Source organism: Erpetoichthys calabaricus, chromosome 7 (assembly GCF_900747795.2).
Source record: "Erpetoichthys calabaricus chromosome 7, fErpCal1.3, whole genome shotgun sequence".
NCBI lineage: Eukaryota > Metazoa > Chordata > Cladistia > Polypteriformes > Polypteridae > Erpetoichthys > Erpetoichthys calabaricus.
In genome coordinates this window covers 137,687,386-137,713,625 of record NC_041400.2, presented here as the reverse complement: position 1 = coordinate 137,713,625, position 26,240 = coordinate 137,687,386, and the positions used below count along the sequence as shown (strand labels likewise).

General features: G+C 36.4%; 2 protein-coding genes across 4 annotated transcripts in view; one reads left to right on the top strand and one right to left on the bottom strand.

Annotated features, from left to right (window-relative positions):
- ndufaf2 (NADH:ubiquinone oxidoreductase complex assembly factor 2) overlaps positions 1–16,614 on the bottom strand; it is a 159,575-nt gene extending 142,961 nt beyond the window's left edge. For both annotated transcript variants that reach the window (XM_028805446.2, XM_028805447.2), the window contains exon 1: positions 16,410–16,614. In XM_028805446.2, coding sequence (XP_028661279.1) covers positions 16,410–16,524 — 115 coding nt within the window. In that variant the 5' untranslated portion in view covers positions 16,525–16,614. The remainder of the gene's footprint in view (positions 1–16,409) is intronic.
- A 91-nt stretch (positions 16,615–16,705) lies between these two features.
- ercc8 (excision repair cross-complementation group 8) overlaps positions 16,706–26,240 on the top strand; it is a 63,373-nt gene continuing 53,838 nt past the window's right edge. The window contains exons 1-2 of one of the 2 annotated variants that reach the window (XM_028805443.2): positions 16,706–17,047; positions 24,779–24,874. In XM_028805443.2, coding sequence (XP_028661276.1) covers positions 16,971–17,047; positions 24,779–24,874 — 173 coding nt within the window. In that variant the 5' untranslated portion in view covers positions 16,706–16,970. Of the gene's footprint in view, positions 17,048–24,778; positions 24,875–26,240 lie in introns of those variants that run through there. The other variant, XM_028805444.2, reaches the window with a different exon arrangement.

The following is a 26,240-nucleotide window of genomic DNA, read 5'->3' as shown; positions in this document are numbered from 1 at the left end:
GTTGACTGTGCCTTGATGATCTGATTTATTATTGATTCTTAAAAAAATCCCTTTAAAAACGATCCTATCTGGGATGGACAAAATGAAATGCATGTGTTATGTTGCCAATCCAGTTTGTCTCATAACAGACAATGGGGCCATTCAGAATAACCTCTCTTCTAGATATGAATTACATGAGGATCTAGAGGAGATCATAGTTTATCATCTTGCTTGAAAATTTCAGTGCATATTCCACCATTTTCTTGTTTCTTTTTAGCTTATCTGGCTTTGCTGGCTTCCAAGCCATGCTTGGAAAGCATTGTGCTTGTGATTGATATGTGAAAATACAGTAATCCCTCGCTATATTGCGCTTCGACTTTCGCGGCTTCACTCTATCGCGGATTGTATATGTAAGCATATTTAAATATATATCGCAGATTTTTTGCTGGTTCACGGATTTCTGCGGACAATGGGTCTTTTAATTTCTGGTACATGCTTCCTCAGTTGGTTTGCCCAGTTGATTTCATACAAGGGACGCTATTGGCAGATGGCTGAGAAGCTACCCAACCAGAGAGTGTATTACCTATTAAATAAAACTCCTCAAATATATTGTGAGCACGGGGGCTGTTCGCACCCCTAGAGGATACAGCCGCTCCCGAAAAAACACTGAAAGATTACCTTCACATTGCTCTCTTCCTTGCTGGGCTTAAATGTGGCTGTTTTGTCAAGCGATATGCTTCCTGCATGGTGCTTCGCATACTTAAAAGCTCAAACGGCACGTATCGATTTTTAATTGTTTGTTTTTCTCTGTCTCTCTCTCTCTCTCTCTCTGACATTCTGTGCTCCTGACGGAGGGGGTGTGAGCAGGGGGGGGGGGGGGGGGGGGGCTGTTCGCACCACTAGACGATACGGACGCTCCTCTAAAAAAATGCTGAAAGGCTACCTTTACATTGCTCCCTTCCTAGCAGCTGCGCTGTCCGGCGGTGCTTCGCATACTTAAAAGCCCAAACAGCCCTATTGATTTGTTTGCTTTTCTTTCTCTCTCTGACATTATCTGCTCCTGATGCGCACTCCTTTGAAGAGGAAGATATGTTTGCATTCTTTTAATTGTGAGACGGAACTGTCATCTCTGTCTTGTCATGGAGCACAGTTTAAACTTTTGAAAAAGAGACAAATGTTTGTTTGCAGTGTTTGAATAAAGTTCATGTCTCTCTACAACCTCCTGTGTTTCTGTGCAAATCTGTGACCCAAGCATGACAATATAAAAATAACCATATAAACATATGGTTTCTACTTCGCAGATTTTCACCTTTCGCGGGGGGGGTCTGGAACGCAACCCCCGCGATAGAGGAGGGATTACTGTATGCATAATATCATAAATGTTACAAAACTTCTTAGAAAACAAATCATGAAGTGAATGAAACTCAGTAATATTCTATGTTGGCATACTTTTTATGTTGTGTCTAGACATCTTTGTACTTATTACTGTTTCATTTGATAAAGCAGAAGATGAACTAGCAGGCAAAGGTCAGGACCCTGATGTTTAAAAATTATCTCAATAAACAATTTTGTTAGAAGTCAAAACTAACAAAAACGAAAGAACACATTCACAGGCAAATATATTTTCCACTACACAAAATATTTCAGGTGCCAGCAATATTTACAATTTTTATCTAACCTAAAGTGAAGGCAAATCAAATAGGTTTATTCAACAGCCCAATAGCATCAGCTGTATTTCTCAATGGGCATCTATATGCATTTAGTGGTTAACCTACAACTCTAAAAACTGCATTCCTTGAGTTAAGCAACAAAATAGTCTCGTGCTACTTTGAAAGCATTGAATTTTTGTTCATTTTTAAGTACCATCCACCCCTTTTCATTTTATTATGATACTTAAAATGCTTTCTGGCTTAGCAATGCCTTCTCAATCTGAGCGAATGACATGTAGTAAAGAACTCTTAACTACCTTCATATGAAGTACATATGAAATTCTTACTTGCATGTGTATCAAACATATTAACAGTGTCTCTCTGAAATTCATATATATCATGTCATTTACCTAGGGAAGAGATGTCAACAGAATGAACTGTAGGCTGAAGGCCTGGCATTCATGTGAATGTTACTATGACACATACCTCCTACTAGGGTTGTCAAAAGTATCCCATTTTAAAATTGCTTCAATACTCATTTTTTATGGTATTGGTTCTACATCATACATTGTGAATGCACTTACGGTGTGCTTTGGCTTTTGACAATTCAGCCTCGTGGGCTATCAATCAGTATGTCTGGAGTTGCAACCCTGTTTCCACCCACTCACATGTATTAATAAGACTGTACCTTCACTGATGTCAGGGATGGAAAAGAAACAAGATACACACAGAATAACATAATACCAGCTAAAGGGGATAACACTGCTAATTTAGCCAAACAGTTGAAGGACTGATATGTGAGTCTATGCAAAGAATTTCAAGAGGAAACATTAATACATATAAACAAGTAAACTGTTGCATTTGAATTAAGGATGCCGTGCTTATTTTTATCTACAGGTTAAAACATTTTTTGTAGCCAGTTAAACGTATAAGGCATTAAAACAGGGGTCTTCTATATTTTTACCTGCAGGCCAGTTATATTATATGCTGTTCTTTTTTAGATAACAATCTTTAGCACCAGAGCTCTGCCTCTCTCTAGATTTTTAAATGCTTGAAGTGAACTGTGATGCCGTAGCACCTTACTTTCTTTTATTATGTGAAATTTTAAAGTGATATTTACTCACTTTTACAATATAATGTGAGGCACTATAACTTTTCAGTGCTCAAGTGCATAAACAGTGGTGCTACTCCTCCATGTGTTCATATACTTCCAGGTGTCCTACAGAGTGTTTATTTAGTATGATATGGCTCATCTGCAGCAAATACAGAGTGGGGCAGAAATAACTTCCACATTTCAAAGGGGGATTGAAAAAAAATGGTACGAGGTATCACCAAAAACTTTTTATTTCCCAAATGTAGATATAAAAAAGTTTTTTTACTTTAAGTTTTAAAAATTATATCGTCCAAATGGTGGCTTTGACGGCTGATACACATTTGGAGCCGTTCTTGGAAGTTTTCCATCACTCTCACTAGCATGTCGGATGAAATTCCTTCAATTTCTTCTTGAATGACCTCCTTTAGTTGGTCCAAGGACCGAGGATGATGTTTGAAAACCTCAGCCTTGAGGTACCCCCACAGAAAAAAGTCACAGGGACTTAAATCTGGTGAGCGTGGTGGCCACGGTCTGGAATACTTTCATTAGAACGTAAACTGAACCGCGTGCGAGACACCATCTGAGTCGCAGTTACAGATTTGCCATTTTTGAAAAAAGCCTCCACTACAAAGCCTCAATGCTCACCCGAACCACGGCATAATGATGACTGAAAACTTTATTATGTACCCTACCTAACGGAACGGACCGCACCCCTCTACCTGCTTAGGGGACCCATACAGTGATTTTTCGAAATGTGGGAGTTATTTCTGCCCCACCCTGTACAAAGAATGCCTAATGGAAAAGCACATTGACAAGCATGCCTTTCTTGCAAAAAATGTGAAGTGTTTAAAAGACTTCATAGTTTTTTTATACAAAAATGTATTGTGCAATGTTTGCATTTATGTAAAGTCTTTCAGTGTGTTAATGGTCTGTTTGTGTGTTGCTTTTCTGAACAACTGTTTACAAAACACTGTAAAAGCTCAGGGGCACCAGACAGTCCCAAACCCCAACACAAACACACCAAGATAGTTCAGATTCAAATAAATGGGTCTTCATTTCACAAATACCTCACAAAAAGCACCATAGCACAAGTTATCTCTCCTCCAAACACCTGTCCTCTCTCCACCATACTGCTCTCCTCTAGTTGAGTGTTGCTCATCCTCCTACCAGCTCCGACTCATCTGAATAAGGCAGTGTGGTCCCTGTTATTGAGGACCTGGGTGTACTTCCGGTGACATGACATAGCCAGTTGGAAGCACTTCCAGGTTATGAGAAAGCCATTGAGATAATACACCAGCAGCGCCCCCTATCGTCTGCCAGGGGTCCATAGGGTTGCTCCTCCGGACTCCAACTCCCATGTAGCTCTGCGGGTGTCCAAACTGGGTCTCTATATGAGGGACACTGCCACCTATTAAAGTGGAGGATGAACTGCTCCTTGCCATGCTCTCCAGTTCTTGTATTCTTCAGGTATTCCATCCAGGACGGAGATCATAAGGCATCCCGACTGGGTATTGCCCCCATTTAGTCCATCCTTCCATTATGGCATCCCGGCCAGGTAAGGACTATACCTCCGTCCTAGGCGGGATGCCCAGCCATTCTCTGGAGAATCTACAACATCAAATAATGAACTTTTTACTTGAATGTTTATTTAATGTTTGTTTAAACATTTTATATATTCTGTTTACAAAAGAATGCGATACTTATTCAATTAACATTTAATGACATTTGTAACATTTCATTGTGCTACCTCAGTAATGGCATTTCTTTTCATCAGTGTACTTTTCATTGTTCAGAGAATTTTACTCTTACCTTTTACAAGAGATTGCACTACTTTAAGTATTATTTTTATTATTTATTTTCTTCAATGTCAAGATGTTGATGCAAACTGAATTGCAATTTATTCAATGTAAATTATTAAAAAAAAAGTTTATGTAATGCATTTAGTATGGAAAATGGTATTGATTTTCAATACTTTTCTTATCAAAGTTTTAAATTTTGGTATCATGACAACCCTAACACCTACCTAAAGACTGTTGAAGACCACATACACCCCTTCATAGCAATGTTATTCCCTGACAGCAATGGCCTCTTTCAGCAGGACAATGTGCCCTGCCACAGAACAAAACATTGATCAGGAATGGTTTGAGGAACATACAAGAGTTCAAGGTGTTCACTTGGTCTCCAAATTCCCCAGATCTCAATCTGACTGAGCATCTGTGAGACCCCTCACTCAACCTACATTTAACTTGGCATCCTTTGGGGGATGTCTTGTTGATTGTTTTAATCAATAACCAGCACTGCCAAAGGTAAAACAAATAATTAATTAATTAATTGATTGATTGATTGTGGGATCATACACCTCACACTACATTTGTTTTACCATCCCTGGGCTGGACAAGTTAAAATTCATTCTTTTCTTACATGATTTGTCCATACATTAAGACACAATGACTTGACCAATCAACTAAGCTGAGTGAGGGGCAAGATTATTTGCTTTTTAATTTACCACCATACTCAGCTAAATAAACTTTGCATTTATCCTTGAATTATTAAGAATATGGTTAGTTCTCCATCAGACCATTTCTTTTCTGACCAGCATATCCAATTTAGGGCCAAGGGGAATTAACATCTATACTGGCTGCACTGGGCACAAGGCAGGGTCCAACCTTATACAGGGTCCTAACCTCGCACACTTCAATCTACAAATCAGTCCAAAATAAAATTTGTTTTGTTAGTGTGTCATAACTTCTACATTTGCCAGACAATCATTAATATTTTCAAGAGCAAGGATAATTCTTCTATCATATGACATGCACTGTGTTAAAAAAGGTCATAATACATGCAATTACCAGGGTTACTGAAATGGCATACTTAATTTCTGAAAACAAATCAGTAAAAACTAAATTTGTTTTTGTTGTTTTTAAACAAAAGCAATGTTTATTAATTTATTAGTGTAACAACTGAAATGTGACAAAATATGACATACAACACATATTAGAACTGTACCGGACCGAATATGATGCAGTCTTCTGTTATGTACTGTAAAATCCAATTTTTTTTTAAAAGAAATCTCTAAAGCACATTTTTTCTTTGTGTTTTATTTAGTTCATATTGGTGTAAATAATAGTTTTTAATAACATAAATATCTTCTTTTAAAATTTTGAATGTTGTACTAACTACCCTTCTGCTATTTTTAGTTTCTTTATTACTTAAACAAAATAATAGTTATTTATTTTTGGGTAAGTAATTTAGGCTAAATAATGCCAAAAGCCCTTAGTGCATATGGGGTTAATATAATCTTTATATATAATACGCTACCATGGCTGTTCGTTTTTCTGTCCAGGATTTTAAATCACCTGTAGCTCGCAAACCGTTTGACCTATTGACCTGAAATTTCTTACACATATACTGTGTGACATCTACTATCCGCTTTCGGGGTAATGATTGACCTCCAAGGTTATTCCGCTCTTTATTTTTTTTATTTTATTTTAGAAGCAACTCTCAGCAGTGGCCAGCAGGGCCGTTCTCATCCCTACCACCTTCACTGTCACTTCCCCTAACTCTTCATATCTTAAATCATTCTTGAGGCAGACTGAAGACTTAAGTGCCAGCTTAAGTGAAAAATTAAAGAAAACATACTAAGTAATTGCAACACAAACACTGACTTAATCAGTTTTAAAGCGAAAAGATGCCGACGAAAGAAGAGAAGAAGCGGGCCGCTACGGTGGAGAAAAGAAGAACTGCTCAGGAAGCAGCAAGTGCTTCAACCTCTGAGCAAACAAATGCTAAACATACAGAGAAAGAGTATGAAAAATATGAATGCTTAAGTCAAGTGTATTCACTGCACGTTATCATGCAGTGTGCCATTACTGGTCATTAATAATTAGGTACAGTGAGTACTTGTTTATTTAAAAAAAGTAAGTCTGCTGATTAGTACGTATTTTTAAGTAGTGTGTCTTTAGCATTATGTTATCAGGCGGTACTCTTATTAAAAGCAATAGCTAGAAAAAAAAAAGCTGCATAATTGTTGTTTCAAGATTCACATTTCAATTCATCGCAGCCTTGTTAAGGTAGGAAAATACAATACACCTTTGCAATTAAAAAATGGAAATGTTAAATTTTGTATGAAATCTTATTTGTCAAAGGATAAATTGGAACAAGCAAACTAGTGCTGACAAGCACTATCAGCAAGTCTAGACAGGTTCTTAAAGTACAGTAAAAAATACATGTTATCCCAGTAGAACTATTTGATTTAAATTGTAATTAAAGTCACCTACTTATATCAGATGGGATTTCTTTCAAAATAAACATATAGTTAGGTGTTCTGCAAGTATGTAGGGGGAGAAAGCATATTCTGTATAAACTGAAGAACAGAGAATCTCTGAAAATACACACCAAACCACATGAGAAAGTCAGCATGTCACTTAAAAAGCTAATTTTCCTGGATGGGGATAAACACTACAGTGCACAGCTGTACAGTGGCATTCTACTATTCCAAAAAATAACATGGGACTGCATCAAGCATATGGGATCTTTGTGAACATATGGTTGTACCTGTCAAGTGAACAAGTTTTCAATGGTCTTTTTGGAGCAAAAATGAACCTATATCTTGAATATGAATGCTGCATCAGATGCAATAAACCATTTCAAATGAAAGCTACATTTGCTTTAAAATCCAAGGAGAGATGAAGATTAAGGATCAAAATTCAACATTACATGTAAATTACAAAGAGAATTAAACTAGTTTAAAACAGGAAATTTGGCCAACCAATAGCAATTCCGAGAACAATAACAAATACATAATCTTTTATATATATTTCTCTTCTGGTCGTCCTGCTTCCACTTCAAAACCAGTCCCGCCCACACGCACCCGACATGGCATTTCTCGATTCCTATTCGTCTTCTTCTAAACCCTTCCCCACGCTGCCTGTGGCTCTTCTTCAAAACTGGTCCTGCTCACACGCAGCCGACACGGCGTTTCTCGATTCCTATTTGTCCTCCTCCAAACCCTTCCCCACATTCTTCCAGTGCGAATCCTGCAACAAAACTTTTCAAATGCGAACCTCACTTTCTAAACACAAGAAAAGGCATTCTTCCCAACAACTATATGAGTGCCAGAAATGCAATAATAAGTTCACTACATAGGATTGTCTGACTAAACACAACAAAACTCATTCACAACTCTTGCAATGCGACATCTGCAATGCGACATCTGCAAAGCAACGTTTCCAAACCAATGCAGTCTCAGCAGACATACACACAATCCTCTTCCCATTACCACAAGTACTCCTTCACCTAATTCCTGTCTTCCCGTCCAAGAGTACAACATTGGGACACCAGACCAGCAGTGCAAACACTGTCATGCACTATAATAATAATAATAATAATAATAAATTTTATTCATACTGCACTTTATATAAACAATCTCAAAGTGCTACAGAGTAAAATAAAGTAATAAAACAAAAAAAAAACCAAACAAAATAAAACTATACTGGCCTGCTGAGTCGTAATACATCCAACAAGTACTCGAGGTGCTGCCACAACGGTAAAGTAGCTTTACCACCTTTGCAGGAGCCAGCTGTGTCTTTACAACAGCTTCTTACACAGCAAACATCAGAAGCTAAAAATTATCATGAACACATTCGAGAATACAACCCTTCTCTAGCGTTTGCTTCCATGGGTGCACAGATAACTCAACATCCTGGCCACGGACCATACTGTTTTAAAATACACGGGCAAATTTATCACCAAATCTCTCCACTATATGCTAACACTTCTACCTCTCCAGGATATGGACAGTTGAATGTTTTTGACACAGCGCAAGCTATTGAAGTACGCTTACAAAATAAAACAAACTCTGCATGCAGCGAAAATTTACTTCTCCAGCTAGATTCCATGCTCAGAACCATCAACCCCTCGCTAAATCATACAAGCACATGCATGAAATCGCTCAGTCCAATCCAACAGCATCTGTACGAATGGTTTTCAAGGAAACCCCTAGGCAGGATTTACGACAATACAATGCCCCGACATGTCACACCGATGTTGCAGTGATTTTCGTCGGAGAAGATGGCGAACCGCCTGCTGAAAGGGACATTTGCATCTATCCTATAGGGAACTCCTGTAAACAGATTTCCACACTCAATATGAATTGCGATCCTATGGTTTACCCACTTTTATTCCCTTACAGAGACATTGGCTGGCACAAAGATTTACAACATGTTCTCGATAAAAGAACCGCCAAGCAAATAAGGCTTACTCAATGCCAATTTTACGAGTACTGATTAGCAATGAGAAATACATTTAGCATTTTGCACTATTCCAACAGTAGGTCGTAGATGTGTATGTTAAAACAGAAGGTGCGCATCTCAGCTATCTCAGATTACATCAACAAGATCTGTGCACGGAACATTACAAACGACTATCAGACGCACTGCAAGCAAACGCTGAAAATAACAGCGTACATGTAGGCAAAATGATCATATTACCGTCCACATTTCCAGGAAGTCCAAGATACATGCAACAAAACTATCAGGATGCCATGGCCATAGTACGAAAATTCGGAAAGCCTGATATATTTATCACTTTCACATGTAATCTTGCTTGGCCGGAAATTCTACATGCACTGTCGGATACCCAAAGGCCAGAGCACAGACCTGATATTGTAGTACGAGTAGATCTTTCGACTCATTATCTGTCGTCTCCACCAAAACACCTATTCACAACTGTGTCTTTCAAGAAGTATTTATTTCTTCTTGATTTCTGAATTCCTTTCACACCATTTTCCATTCCTATTCTTACACCGCTGTATGTTACAGCAGGCTTTGGCTAGTAATTTATATTATGTGTGGAGAGCACTTTGAGTAGTGAGAAAAGTGCTATATAAATGTAAAGAATTATTATTATTATTATTATTAGACAAACCACCATAATTAATGAGTATAGAATTGTTACAAACCACCATAATTAATGAGTATAGAATTGTTATCTGAAAGGAAAATGCTATTCACTTCAGACAGTATGTTTAAAATCTCTAACTAAAGGCAGAAAAAGGGCCCTGTTAATTTTACTTTTAGCAGTACTACATTAGGTACTATATATATATTTCTTCTTTTTTTTCCCTTTAAAACTACTAAAACATCAGAAGGCTAATGAAAAAATTTAAAATCTCTTCTAATCCACTTATCTGGTTCTCAGGGAGCATGTACTTATGTATGCATTTATTTTTTCCATTAAATAGGAGGTTATATTAACTACTATTGCAAATACAACACAAAGATTGAAACATTAGCTCAGAAATTAGCAATGTTAAGTACATGTCCATATGCTTTTCTGAGTTTCTGCACACATTAGGAGGATAAATTGGTTTCATACAGGTTACTAGGTTTACAAGCCAGCAGAGCACTCACTTGCCTGTTCTTGTGTCTTTGTTTTTATTGGTCTTATTTAATAGCAAATACTATTAGTCTGTTATTTAAACATTAAGCTGTTATTTAATTATGCCTGTGTGTGAATCAATAGCTCCCACAAAGTTATGAGTGTGACTATAAACCAAGACACAAGGAACTGTTCTGCCACCTTCTCTGGTCATGGTGTAAACCTTGGACTATGAATATAACCCCAGGTCGTGCCACTTGAAGAAATTTTCTGATGATTCCACACTTATGGGGTGAACTGTCAAGGAATTTTTGGTACAGTACAAGAGTCAGGTGGAGAGCTTTTGTTATTTCATGAAAAGACTGCTGTCTGCAACTCAACATCAGCAAAACAATGTAACTGATTATTAATTTTTGTTGCACCAAATAGCCTCTAAAACCAGTCATATACAATTATAGACACAGTACAACATGCAATGAAATGATTAGTTGATGAACTCCAAGACTGTACATTAAGTAGACTATAAAAGGACAATAGTACACCATTTTCTGCAGAGTCCTGTGGTCCTGATGCATGCTGTTTCAAAACCAGGCAGTAATATTTCCTGGTAGGATACTTTTGATTATGGATATGTAGAGGTTCTTTAGTAACTGGAAGGGTATACTAAAATCCCTGGGGTATCCGAATAGGTAAATACTTTGTCATGTCTTCACCACCATGGTGTTAATGTGCATGGACCAGGTCAAGTCCTCTATGATGTGGACACTGGGTTTTCTAAAACTGCTCTCCCTCTCCACCAGAGTACTGTTAATTCTGAGGGGGTGGTAGTGCCTCAGTCGTTTTCTTCCAAAGTCCATGTGGAGGTGGTACTGCTACAGGTACTTGGGAATTCACATAAATTACATGCTGGGCTGGTCTTGTAACAGAGAGGAATTATATAAAAGAAGGTACAGTAGATTATTTTTCCTTAGGAGACTGTGTTCCTTTAATGTGGATAGTGACATTCTTCACATATTCTATAGCTCTGTAATAGCCAGAGCAATTTTTAATATGCAGTGTGCTGTGCCGGTAACATCACTTCAAGTGAGGACCACTGAATAAATGAGTTAATTAGGAAGGAAGGATCAGTTATTGGATACACACTCAAGCCCACTGGAGGTAGTGGTGGAGGAAAGAATAAAGACAAAAGTGATAACCAATGTAAACAATTCATCTTCTATTTCACACATCAGCATTGTGTACTTTTATCCAAAAATTATTCAGCAGAAATATATAAAGAAAAGCTACTGAGGCTCCTTCATACCTATGGCAATATTCCTTTAAAAAGCTGCACTGTGAAAGATCTTGTTACGTTTCTTCTGAATTTGTAACTCTTATCTATGTTTAAAAGGGTTGAGGTTATTGTTGGTTATAGTACTTCTATATTTTTTGAGCTTAATTTTCCCCATTGGGACAAATAAAGTACTATCAATCTAAAATGAGGTACAATATAAGAAAGCAAATCCTTACACTCAATACCTTCATGACTTCACTGTCTCATAGGCTAGCATTTTAATGCATAGGCAAAGAAATACGAATTCAATCATAAGTAGGTACCAGAATGTTATATTACATTTTTCTTAACAAAGCCAATCAACCAAAGCCAATCCCAACCTCATAAAACAATTAAATAAATAAATAAAAAGTAAACCTATTTTTAAGCGTCACTTCCTGGCTCAAGGCTTTTCTGAACCTTCTCTAACAGCTGTAACAGTCAGTAACCTTTTTGGATAAGTTTTTAATTAATACTGCACATTGACTATGGAAGAAGTCTACTCACTGTTATTGAAGAAGTTATCAATGATCCTGACACCTGTTCATAAAAACACGTAACCTTCACTCAAGTCACCCCAGTTAAACTGAAATTGGGACTTAATTTTCTGGTACTGAATGAGCAGGTTTCCATACAGCAAACTATCAAGTGTAAAAAATAAACACTGTTTCTATATGTATACTTTTAGGGTTACTTTAACACTATAACAGTTAATTTAATACAAATGATTTTGGATGTTTATCACAAAGAAACTAAGGAGAATAACTTAAGAATCACTGACAAACGTAATCATGGTTTGCTGCAACAATAAAAAAAAAAATCAGAATCCTAAAAACTATATTCAAAAATAAAATCAAGAAACAAAAATTAGTCAAATAAGTAAGCTGAACACCATGAAACAAGTTTAAGTGGAATAGCATTACCTTTCCAATGCTCACACCTTTAAAAAGTGTCATTCTAAGTAATAACAAATGTTTCAGATGACAATATCAAATCACAAAACAATAAATAATCTATCAAACAACCGCCTAAAATAGCAATAGAGGGCCTGACAAATCAGTGCTTCTATTTGTCCAAAAAGAATCACTTTTTGGGGTGTATGCAATGAAACTAAGCTAAAGAACAACTGTAATGAAAATGTATTAATTTGAAAATATTAGAGGAAAAAATAAATAAAAGGAATGCAACATTTGAATTATACACTTCTCAGATCATTTTAACTATATGTATAATTTGTACTGTATATTGAAGCAACTGGTACCATGTCCACGGTTGGCTCCTGCCTTTCATATAATGCTTTTGTTGTGATAGGCGATAGCCTTTGCACCCCTAGATTTTACAAGTCTGGGTACAGACATTGTATGCACATATTCTAATAGGGGTTGGAGATACCAAACAGCAGTGGTCCACAATCAGACTAATGCCAAAACTACCAACATGAGGACACGGAGGACGCCATAACACAAACTAAAATAAAAGACTGCTGCCATGTTCGGCCTGAACATTCAGGTTTGAACCACTTTCTACCAGGTTGGATGTGTGTCCCTCTGAAGATGCTGGGCTCTTCCACTCACCTGTGACCATTAGCCATAAAATTCTTCTCTGACCCAAAACTCTGCTCTGCCATAAGACAGCTTTAAATCCCAAGCAATAGTTACATTTGGCTGAGCCCCAGAAACACCAGGTTCAAGAGCACCTTATTTTTGTTACAGATAAAAAATATCCAGAATGATTTCTACTGGCTTCAGGTATCCCATTACCCCTACATTTTAAGAAATGGATGTCTCAAAAGGCCTCCACACTGCTAACTTATATTAAAGGACAATACAATGCCAAATATTCCTGTGGGCTCTCTAGCAGACATGAGGTCCTATAATATTTTGTCAGTCCATGTTTGCCACAATCATTGTTTAAGGAATGATCAGGATCAGAAATAGAATGTTTTCCCTTCCCATTTCTGAGAGACTGCAAAACCAAATACTATTATTTAGTAAGATCAGTTCTGGCTTCACATCATTCTGTGACCCTAATTAAGTTACTTCTCTTGCCTGTCCTATAATTAATCACTTTAAATATATACTATGTTTTATTTCTACAAGTACAAGTTTATTTACAAGTAATGCTCTTAACTGTATCTGGGTGATTAATCTAAAAATGTATCTTTCATCTGCGGTGGGTTGGCACCCTGCCCAGGATTGGTTCCCTGCCTTGTGCCCTGTGTTGGCTGGGATTGGCTCCAGCAGACCCCCGTGACCCTGTGTTCGGATTCAGCGGGTTGGAAAATGGATGGATGGATGGATGTATCTTTCATATGCAAAATGTTATATATTTATATATGTATGTACAGTATGTGTGTATAAATATATATAAATAAAACTTTGCATATGAAAGATACATTTTTAGATTAATCACCCAGGTACAGTTAAGAGCATTACTTGTATATTCACACTGGGTGCTTCCTATGTGACCCATTATATCCTGAGGATGAGAAAATACTTATTATTTCTAATACCTTATTTACATAAAGTATAATAAATATTTAGTTAAAATGACTTGGTGGAAGGAAAACGTACCCTAATGTAACTAACATTCTTTCAGAGGTTGAATACCCCTTTTATCAGCTGAGCAATATACTGTTACCTTCACATAGTTATTTCCTTAAAACAAACAGTTTGAGACTTGCAACAATGCCAGCAGGCATTTATCATGTACAATCTGACTTGGACTTAAGTCACTCAAATGTTTAATTTTATTTCAAGTTTCTATGAAATCGTCCTTGAGTCTGAGTATAAAATTGTACTTACTGCTGGCCTTTACCTTTAAACCTCTGAATACAACAACAAGAGAAAATACATTTCTACACATTAACTGCTACTGAAGGGCTAAAATTATATATAACCATTTTGAATTGAATACCAAATAAGCCACCTAGTGGAAATATTTTAGAACAGTAACAACTCGGCTTTCAAATATTTTCTGGTCTTTTCTTTGAGACAACAAAAAATAAACCTCTCTAACAATATTTAAAAGGCATTAAATAATCAAACTGGCAAAAAGTCAATGACTGCTAATGTCAATTAAAAATAAAATTGGAACATTAAAATGTTCATGTTGGGATGCATATGTTAGTTTCACCCATGTCAGCAACAGGGTCATAACAGTTTTACTAATTATAAAAACATTTCCAAATTGTATCTCAAAGATGAGAAGTTATAGAAGTATCTGCTAAAAATCTGTTGTATGCATGAAAAAAATGCTTAACTAAAGAGAATATCATATTTCTGTTTGTTCTGCTATCCACCAATAGCCAGCATACCCCCAAAAAAGCATAAGCAGAATATGATAAAGGCCAGATAATTAAAATAAACACATAAGGAGGCTGCAATCTACTTGTAACACCTACTGCAATTGCAAGGCACTGTATACATTTTTACAGTATATGTCTGCCTTTAAATTCCAAAACAAAAAAGTGCATTGGAAATGGATATAACTGAAAATGCACTGACAATATCATATACTGTACGTATGTAACACAACTGTTTTTTAAAAATATGATTTTCACTTTTACACTGGACCTTGGATATCCCAGACGTCTATAGTTCTTTCAGGTGAAGATAAACTCTTTAACATTTGTATAAAATCTGCCTTTAACAAATTTCCACCCATGTCCCTGTGTTTTGTTGTAGAATTTATTTTAAAGTACCAACTGGAATTTCCTGTAATAACTCCTTCCATAATTTTAAAGACTTCAATCAAGTCACCACTTAATCTCCATTTGCTTAACCTTAAAAGGTTCTACTCCTTAAATCTCTCATCTTGGCTCAAACCTCTTAGTCCCAGAATCAGCCTAGTCATTCTGGACTTGCTCTAGTGCTACTATATCTTCTTTTTTTTATTTTTAATGGAGACCAAAATTAAATATAATACCCCAGAGGAAATGAACTGGTTAGCCTGAATTAGTACTTGTATTCAATTAGAAACCATCATCATCAGCTTTCAGCTCACTTTATTTGCCCAAGAAACTCACCTATGCTGTTAATCCTTTACAAACATGTACAGTATGCTGAAATTCAGGTGCCTCTCCGTGAACCAAAAAAGTGACCACAGCATTCTGTATTGCATTCTACGAGTTTAACGCCTAAACATTAATTTTCCTCCTTTACCTTTACTTTTACCTACTAGTTAAAATCTAGTTTTGATCTTTTATTAAAACAATCATTCGCATTTTTATTTTTAACAGTCTCGTGATGCTAAAAGAATGTTGTGCTTATAAAGACAAGTTGATGAAAACTGTATCAAATATTGCTGCAGATAGAATGATTCTGTAAACCACAATTTACTACATTCAGTTTTTAACATATTAAGTGTGTCATGAAGCGCCACTGGGACTCCTTTTTACCAACAGCAATTAGCCTTCATAATGCTCAACTATGATGGTGACTGCCAAGTCAGAAGCTTTTCTTTTTGAATTTTGTTCCTTTTTTTAGTCATTCTTGTGTGTTCATGTGTATATACTTTATTTATATTTATTTAGAGAGCTTCTGTAAAAAGCCAGATTTCCCCCTGGGAACAATATCTATCTGTCTATCTTTAACATTTCTCTGCTTGACCACTTTCTTTCCCACAGATTCATGTTTCAGATAGTTACGGTTTTATGCGCTGTATCAAAAGATCTTCTTAAGTTTACGTAAGCTCACTACTCAAGATGAATGCTGAGCCAATGTGTATTTTTATGATTTGCACCCCCCCCCCCCCCCCCCCCCCCCCCCCCCCCCCCCCCCATACATAATACATTTTGTTAAAACATGTTATATATATACTACTTTACAATATCCCGTTTCATTTTGAACAGATATAACAGTTCAATATAACTATTAACTAAAATAATTACAATGAGAGATACACGAATTGATACAAAAAATAAGGAATTTGTTGTATTTGTGACCACTAGCAGGTATATCTATACGTAACAACTGTCAAAAACTGAATATAACCTCACCTGTCCACGTTTTCTGCTCTGGTACACTGTAGTATTTGTTGCCGAAGCTATCAGTTCCGACGTGATGTTTTACTAGGCCAAAGGTTTTCCTTAACAAATCTCGGATTTTAATCATATTTAACAAGGACAAATAAAACGAAAGCCAAAAGCATGAAATAACTGACTGACAAACTTTGACGTTTCTTAAAGAGTCAGGGTTGCCTTGTATCGAGGATGCTCATTGGTCAGGTGAAATGGTTACAGCCAATCACAATGCTCTTTGTTAGAACGCCCTCTCAATTTGTATTATGTCTTTGGCCATTGTAGATGCCTTGCATACGCAAACACTCTCCCTTTATGAAGTTATCAGTGGAATTAAAACCTTTCACCAGTTTATATGTTTATTTTACTTTTGTTTAACGATGAGAAGTGCAGTTAATATGTTTAAAAGAAAATAGAGAAATTACAGTGTGTCCTAGAATTAGTAGGGATCGTGATAAAATGGACAGGTGCCTGTCAAATTACGAGAAAGGACTTTTAAGTAAGTCATAATAACGGGCGAGTTCTTTCTGTGTATTTGCGATGTTGGGATTTCTTTTCGCCCGCCAAACAGGTTTAGAAGATCCCCTTCACTTGAAGCGAGCAGAATCCACACGAAGGTAAGACTACTCATTTTTACCGTTGTTATCAGTTTGTGTGTCGTGGCGTGACGTATCCGCAGTCACATTAACCTATGGGTGATATTTTCTGCAAAAAAGCAAATGAAAATAAAAATTATAAAATGAAAATGCAGTCTCTCTTTTGCAATTTCATTTTCAAAGTATACGTGCAAGAATGCTACAGAAATTAAAAATAAAATGAAATAGGAGCATTTGTACTTTCATTTTCAAAGTCTACGCGCAAGAATGCTGCAAAACTTGATCATAAAATGAAATAGGAGCATTTGCACTTTCATTTTCAGCCTGTACAGCAATTGGTATGAAAAAAGTGAGAAGTAAAACGCAAATAAGCACTGGTGCCACCTGCTGCCCACTACATTTTCATTTTCCACTTTGTAGTTTCATTTTCAAATTCTCAACATGCAAATACCGCGAATCAGTGGGCGGGGCTTTGCGTCTCAATTTCGCACAATTCTTTAATCTTCGTAGCTGCAGCTACTTTGCTGGATAGAATACTTCTCACTTCAACTGTGTTTGCGTTACGTGATTTCCATCTTTTCACCTTTGTACTGCGAGCTTCATATCGTAACAGTCTCACAAAATCTGAAGACCTCGCATAATTGTAGTTCTGATGTAATTAATGTGCTGTTTAATTAAAATATTTAACATGACAAAAAGTAACCTTTATTACGTTATAATTTGCACGTGAAACGGGACGCAGTTTTAGTATAATATAATTTACCCTTCTACAGCAGTGTTTCCCAACCTTTTTTCTTTGGTGGCACACTTACTGTAACAAAAAAAACTGATGGAGCACCATCCATGACAGGAAAAGATAAGGGACTGGTGAAACGCTTGTAAGATCATCGCCCAGACCTGATACCCTATCATTGCATAATCCACCAGACAGCTTTGTGTGCCACTCTGGTATAAATGTACCCAGAAGTGATGATAACCATAATAATTATTTACAAGAGCTTCAGCATTGTTTATTGTGCACATTTCCAACAAGTTAGTGCAACATTTGATGATTTACTTCTCCACTATAATGTTAGGTGGCTAAGCAAAAAGCATGGCATTGGAACATTTTTGAGTCACTTTGAAAGAACGTCTAACTATTCTGTATAAAAAAACAGTGCAAAAGCGAAACAGTTTGTGAATTTCACACAAAAGAAAATGTAAGCTGTTCCTTTTTTTTCGATGCAACATCCCACCTCACTGACGTAGACATCAAGCATCAATGTAGAATCAACACAAAATGTGACCTCATGTCAGCAGTGCGTACTTTCTTAAGAAAACTGGAGGTACAGTATTTATATATGGCATACAGGAGGACATTCTTCACTTCTTAAAAATGTTTGTCAGAAACAAAAGGAAAACATCATTATCAGAATTATGCTGAGTTCCTGGAGAAGTTGCCTGAAAATTTCAAAACTCACTTTGAAAACTTGAACCCAAGAAAACAAGACCTACTGTTAATTGAAAACCCATTTGCAGTAAAAATGGTCACATAATTCTCCATAAAAGCAGAGAAGGTCTACCAATGGACCAGTTCTGCTTCACTGAAAACTGATTTGATTACTGTGAATCAGTATTTTCAATTACTATAATAAAATAGAATTAAGAAAAAAAAAGCACCTCATGCCACATTAGATTCCTCAATAATCACTTGCATGGGTGTTTCTGGTTGGCATCACACTTTTGTACCAATTTTTAAACACTTGGTTACAGAAAGGTGTTTGTGTGCAGTTTTATTATTAAAACTGCAATGCTTACATTACACACAGTTTTTAATTTTTTGGAACACTGTTTTGGACATTGAACCATGTTTATCTGCTCATTGAATTGCAGTTCTCTGGAATTTTGACTCAGGAGAAAATTTGATAAGTGGACCATTAAGATTTATATTTGAGTACCACTGCTATACAGAGTACATTATGCTATTGAGCTGTGCAGCACTGACAGGATCCTGAAGATAAAGAGTAGCAGCTGCTGAGTGGCCTGTTTGCAGGTTGCCAGTGTATGCAAATTAAGGTCTCTAGCAGAAGCGATGAGCAGTGTGGACAATTAGCACCACTGAGCAGTAGGGTGGACTGATGGGTGAAGAAGATCTTAGACATGTATCAGTATGCTGCTGCTGGAGTATGTGAATTTCCCCTTAGGATTAATAAAGTATCTATCTATCTATCTAGACAGGGAAAAGACATCGCATTGACATGTGCCATACCAACAGAGGTATAAAGGAAGTTCCACTAAAACAACCGTTGTTTCCATATACAATACCCATTTCAAGTTTTATATTGGTTGGAATTCTTTTGATTTTGCCTCTTCCCCTCATTCATTAGTCAAGAATTTTGTTTTCAATTCAAAAATACACTATTATAGGAATTTGGCTTTCCTGTTTATATTTTATACTGAGTTTTCCAGAAGTAAGTAGAAATTATAGCAAAAAATGAAACATGATATTAAAATTCATTCTTGGCCACCACTACAAACTTAATGGGTTAAGTAACATATAAAAAATATATCATTTTTGAGTGTTTTTTTAAGAGTCTTCCACAAAGATAGTCTGGCCCAGGACTTTTATTTGTTTTTTATGTTCTAAAAATGTCCTCTACAGTTGTGCTTGAAAGTTTGTGAACCCATTAGAATTTTCTGTATTTCTGCATAAATATGACCTAAAACATCATCAGATTTTCACTCAAGTCCTAAAAGCAGATAAAGAGAAACCAGTTAAACAAATAAGACAAAAATATTATACTTGGTCATTTATTTATTAAGGAAAATGATCGAATATTACATATTTGTGAGTGACCAAAGTATGTGAACCTTTGCTTTCAGTATCTGGTGTGACCCCCTTTTGCAGCAATAACTGCAACTAAACGTTTCTGGTAACTGTTGATCAGTCCTGCACACCGGCTTGGAGAGATTTTAGCTCATTCCTCTGTACAGAACAGCTTCAACTCTGGGATGTTGGTGGTTTCCTCGCATTAACTGCTCGCTTCAGGATCTTCCACAACATTTCGATTGGATTAAGGTCAGGACTTTGACTTGGCCATTCCAAAACATTAACTTAATTCTTCTTTAACCATTCTTTGGTAGATCGACTTGTGTACTTAGGGTCGTTGTCTTGCTGCATGACCCACCTTCTCTTGAGATTCAGTTCATGGACAGATGTCCTGACATTTTCCTTTAGAATTCTCTGATATAATTCAGAATTCATTGTTCCATCAATGAAGGCAAGCCATCCTGGCCCAGATGCAGCAAAACAGGCCCAAACCGTGATACTACCAGCACCATGTTTCATAGATGGGATAAGGTTCTTATACACAGTGTTTTCCTTTCTCCAAACTTAACAATTTTCATTTAAACCAAAAAGTTCTATTTTGGTCTCATCCGTCCACAAAACATTCTTCCAATAGCTTTCTGGTTTGTCCACGTGACCTTTAGCAACCTGCAGACGAGCAGCAATGTTTTTTTTGGAGAGCAGTGGCTTTCTCCTTGCAACCCTGCCATGCACACCATTGTTGTTCAGTGTTTTCCTGATGGTGGACTCATGAACATGAACATTAGCCAATGTGAGAGAAGCCTTCAGTTGCTTAGAAGTTACCCTGGGGTCCTTTGTGACCTCGCCGACTATTACACGCCTTGCTGTTGGAGTGATCTTTGTTGGTCAACCACTCCTGGGGAGGGTAACAATGGTCTTGAATTTCCTCCATTTGTATACAATCTGTCTGACTGTGGATTGGTGGAGTCCAAACTCTTTAGAGATGATTTTGTAACCTTTTCCAGCCTGATGAGTATCAACAACTTATTTTCTGAGGTCCTCAGAAATCTCCTTTGTTTGTGCCATGATACACTTCCACAAACGTGTTGTGAAGAGCAGACTTTGATAGGTCCCTGTTCTTTAAATAACACAGGGTGCCCACTCACACCTGATTGTCATCCCATCGATTGAAAACACCTGACTCTAATTTCACCTTCAAACTAACTGCTAATCCCAGAGGTTCACATACTTTTGCCACTCACAAATATGTAATATTCGATCATTTTCCTCAATAAATAAATGACCAAGTATAATATTTTTGTCTCATTTGTTTAACTGGTTTCTTTTTATCTACTTTCAGGACTTGAGTGAAAATCTGATGATGTTTTAGGTCATATGTATGCAGAAATATAGAAAATTCTAATGGGTTCACAAACTTTCAAGCACAACTGTATATCCGTTTGAGTAAAAAATATCTCTCCCTTATTAGAAACCTTCTGGTTCAAGCATTTTACTTGTTCGGAAAAATTAAACTACTCAAATCTAAATTCAGAATCCTTTTAAACCAATGGCTAAGTCAAAATTGGAGTTAAAATCTGAAACCTGTACATGGTTATTTATTTACTGATGTTGGCCAGCTAAAGATTTACATTACTGACCAGGCAGAACTCAAAGTAAGTGTAGCTAATTTCAGTTCAATTTTATCATTATACTGAAATTAAGCATTTTAATGTCAAACTTTACTCCCTTTTGTGTAGCTTGTATCTCATTAGTATTACTTTTTCTAAAAGACATTTTAATTTTGTATTACTAGGGGGCTTTGCCCCCTGCTTGCATCGCTCACCAGCCCCCATGTTTGGTTTTCCAGATACATACTTTTAAGATTTTTTTTTTCTTTGAATTGTTGCTATTTCATTAGTTTCACTTTTAATTCAGAGCTTCTTCAAAAACAATATTTGGAATCTTTAGAGTCCCAACATACTGAATCTTTTAAATGAGGTCCGTGATACGTGTTTATTGACTTTGTACCATAATTCAGGATAGGTTTCTCTGTTTGGAATTTCAGCACAGACAAAACGATCTACATCATCAGCAGTTGTTAATTTTTTCTGCAAAGTAACCAATAAATGCATGTGAGGTAAACCCCGTTTTTGAAATTCTCTGACTTAAACTTCAAAGCCTTACAATATTTACATACTTCTGACATATCACCTATGTCCATATATTCGATCTCTATTCGCGTTTTTGTTATTTCTTCGAGTAATAATTTCTCTTTGTTTGCACTAATGTGATGTTTACTTTCTTTGTTTTGACACTTTCGTTTTTTTCTGCTTTCATATTCTGTATCTTGCTCTGCATGTGTTTCATGCCTACGTTTTTTTGAGTCTTTTGAATTCCACTGTTTTCATTATCTCTAACCTGCTCTGCATGTGTTTGGCCCCCTTATTTTTTTAACCTCTTTATGACATTTTACTTTGTTTTCTACTCTTTGTCTTCTATTTCTGACCTCTTTTTGTCCTGATATTTTTTCAATTACACCTGGGGCCTCATGTATAAACGGTGCGTATGCACAAAAATGTTACATACGAACGTTTCCATTCTCAAATCATGATGTATAAAACCTAAACTTGGCGTAAAGCCACGCACATTTCCACGGTAGCTCCAACCCTGGCATATGCAAATTCTCCGCTCTGTTTTGCAGACTGGTTGCACTCAGCATCAAAGCAGTGCTACTGTTCCTGTGTGGTTACCCTTTCTTTAGATCCCCATCCCTGACGTGGCTTTATCGTATACACTGAAACTAACTGCATATTGTTTATTAGTTTAATGCATCTGATTGTAATTAACCTGTAACAATATAATGTTCCAGGGAATATTTATAGAGACGGTCCTGGGTCAGTCTCTTGGCACAAAGTCTCATGTTTAAGGTCCCCGTGAGACGCTCCGTGGCCAATCTATTTCGTCTCGCTGGTCTTTTAAATTTCTTCCATGATCTTCATGTGAAGATCACGTCTCGTCTCCCTAGTCATTCTCTCTCAGGTTTTTTTTTTTTTATAATAGAGAGATGGCATAGATTTTCAATTCAGGGTTTGATGTGCACAATTATTTTGCCATTTGGTACTTGGAAGTGCATTATTTTTTTCTAGCCTTTTTATCTTGGTACTTAATTATTAATGTACTTATTGCTTTAAATTAGGCGTTGTTTGCTGCACAAGCGTAGATATGTTAGAAAGTGTATGACTTGTTCTTGAAACAAGTTTAAAATAAAATCGACACAAACTACAATTTAAAATTGTGTCAGTATTTCATAATGAATCATGCTTTTAAGAATAGTTTTTAAAGAAGTACACATCAAGTACTCAGAGTAAAAATATGTAAAAAAAAATCCAGTTTTCCCATTTAAAATCAAGGCATTTGCTGGGATTGTTTTAATGCCACCAAAAAACTACAAAAAGTACCAGGATAATAGGTACTTAAAAAAATATGGACCAGCCTCTGCTAGTGATAGGACAGTAGGCTCCAGTATCATATAAGACTTCCAAATATGAAAATTCTACAGGTAAATCAGTAGCATTCATCACTTGTGTAATGCCATACTTACATGAGATGCCCATTGTGCAGCTTGGCTAATCCATAATATATAGTCTTCTGTTAGTGCATGCCTTTTTCTTCCACTAGATGTCATGATTGGCATTTATTTTCCATCTACATGAGCCACCTTAGTGTATATTTTTTATGTTGTTCGGGACTCTGCTAAAGTACATTTTACAATGTAAAATATTTATACCACTGAATGTGAGGAAAAAACAAAGCACAGAAAAGTTTTCCTTTAAATCCTTGTTTTTAAAGAGTTATGTACTTTTTATGTATACTGTTAATGTTTCTGTCATTACAAACCTCAAAATAATTACAGTAAAGAGGATGAAAGTTGAAAAATGTCATTAGATAATACTTGCTGTTTGCTAAGGAGCTGTGACTCTCTTTTCAGTTATTGACCCTTAGCCTATTTTTTGACCTGATGACAGACTTGAAACACCTATGATGTATTTGCTGCCAGCTGCTGGGCATAAGCAGCATTGTTAAGGTGACTAGTTGCCAGGTTAGCAAGGAGTTGCCAAGGATAAAGAGGGTCTTAAGAAAGCAACAAGACAAAGGGCAGGCTTTGTTAACGCCTTCTTGGAGAAGAATTCATGGGAAAGGTGATAGGGAAGGTACCATTGAGGGAGCTTACCAGGCAGACAGAGACATCACTGTAGCACAGTGTTCTCATAAAGCACAGGACACATTGTGCATTTTGGTTACACTGCAGATCTGGACAAACCAAGATTAAAGCATGAATGACAAAGTGGTTGAATGATCAAAAGTAGGTAGACGTGCATACATAAGCAAAATTCAGTGCAATAATTTCTTGATGTCAACACAATGTGTACATTTTGGTAAACTTGAATGGAGTATTACAAAAGTGGAGCATTTTCAAATGCCAAGTTATAGTCAACTACCAGGGATACCCAGTGTTGCCTGAGTTGGGGGCAGCCGCCGGCCCTGCTGAGGGTGAGGACTTGGTGACATTTCAGAATGGAGCATTGCCTATGGTGTTGCCCTGTACAAATTGGGAATCAGTGCAAAACCTGGTGGGGATTTCCACACCCGACAAACATATATAGCTTTATACATTAGATCTAAAGAACATACACCACATCTCATTTCTAACAGGCATTGTTATGCCAACAATCTCTCTTAAAGAATGATGCCTTATTTTATTTTATTGTACGTGTGAGTTAAGAGCCTACTTATTTTTTTGTCCATTTGTTAACTTGTTTTCTAAAAGCACTTTTCAACAGAAACCTTATATTTAATTTTCAGTTCTTTTATACACAATACAGTCTGTTAGTGCAAAATGGAGTTAAATAATTTGTTACTCTTTGTAGATGAATTTAATCCTGTTCAATTAATTTTCATAATAGGGTGCTTACCTTGGAGTTAAACAAAGACAGAGTTGTCGACCGTATTCATGGGAATGGAGTGAATACACTTGATATAGAAGCTGTTGAAGGAAAATAGTAAGTATTCCAATGTTCATACATTGATTTATCAAAATATATTAGCTTGTTTTACTGTAATGTAGAGTTTTACATAATGATTAAGTTAGCAATAAAGTATATTTCAAGTAATATAAATACATTTTGAACGTTCAATTTTTTATGAGACATGGAGTAAATTAATACAAAGAATAATAAAATTAAAAACCTAAGAAATTACCAATGTGCTGCATGATGCATCATTATGTGCTTTTATATGACAACTAGGGGGCTAACCCCCTGCTCACTTCGCTTGCTAACCCCGTGGCCTGCACTACACTCCAGCCACTTCATGTCTCTGCCGGTCTTGTTATGAAGAGGGGGGCTGAACGCATTCCAAGGAAACGTGGTTGATCCTCTGAAACTCACTCTTAAATGGTGATACAATGGGAAACATACAATTTCTTTTTTTAACTCCTCTTTGCTGGGTAATCTGCATCTCGTGCGGCGCTTCAAACATTTAAAAGCATGTACAGCAACTGTCCTACTCTTTGTCTTTCATTTCCAGCCCTGGGCATGGTTAAATCTCTTGGCAGAAAGTCTCGTCTTGTGGGACGTGAGTTCTTAATATTTTTTAGTTTATAATTTAAAAACAGAATAAGAATCTGAAAATCTAACAACATCACATTAAAGTTCGATATTTTCTGAAAAGAGTGATACCAAACATATATATGTAGTTTTTAAAATAAGCCTGATTTAAAGCATGACAAAAAAGTAACATAAAAACATCACATAAAATCGTTGCACTTTTAGGATTAGGATTTTATATATATATAGATAGATTAAGTAGCCCTTTATGGTACAGAAGGTTATTCTGTTACTGTCATAGTAGAAAATGATTTTTGACAATATATTTAATTTAGTCTTCAGTCTGTAAAGAGCCTATTTTATTGAAGAGTATTTAAAAGAGCTTTGAATTTACAGTAGAGGATGTATTTTTACATTGACACATTTCTTCAATTGAAGTTAAGTGACTAGGTGAGAGTCACAGAGGAGTTGGTAGCTTAGACCTAATCTGTGATTTCCATCTGCTCACCCATAATTGGACTAAACAATTCAGTGGTCTTGTACATTCTTAATAGCATGTAATTACTGCAGACTGGAGAAAGTCTCTTCTTCACAGTACAAACTGAGAGCTGCAAACTCATTTCTCTTATAGAGAAACATTCTGAGCAACTTATCTACAAAATAGTTTACCTTGACAACAGTTACACTGACATGTATAATTATACAGGGTAGGATTCAAAAGTAATGAGCCTTTGTTCAAAAAGACAAATTTATTGAGCAAATCGGTACAACTAATTAATAGTCTTCAAAATAGGCACCTCCTGCATCAATACACTTTTGT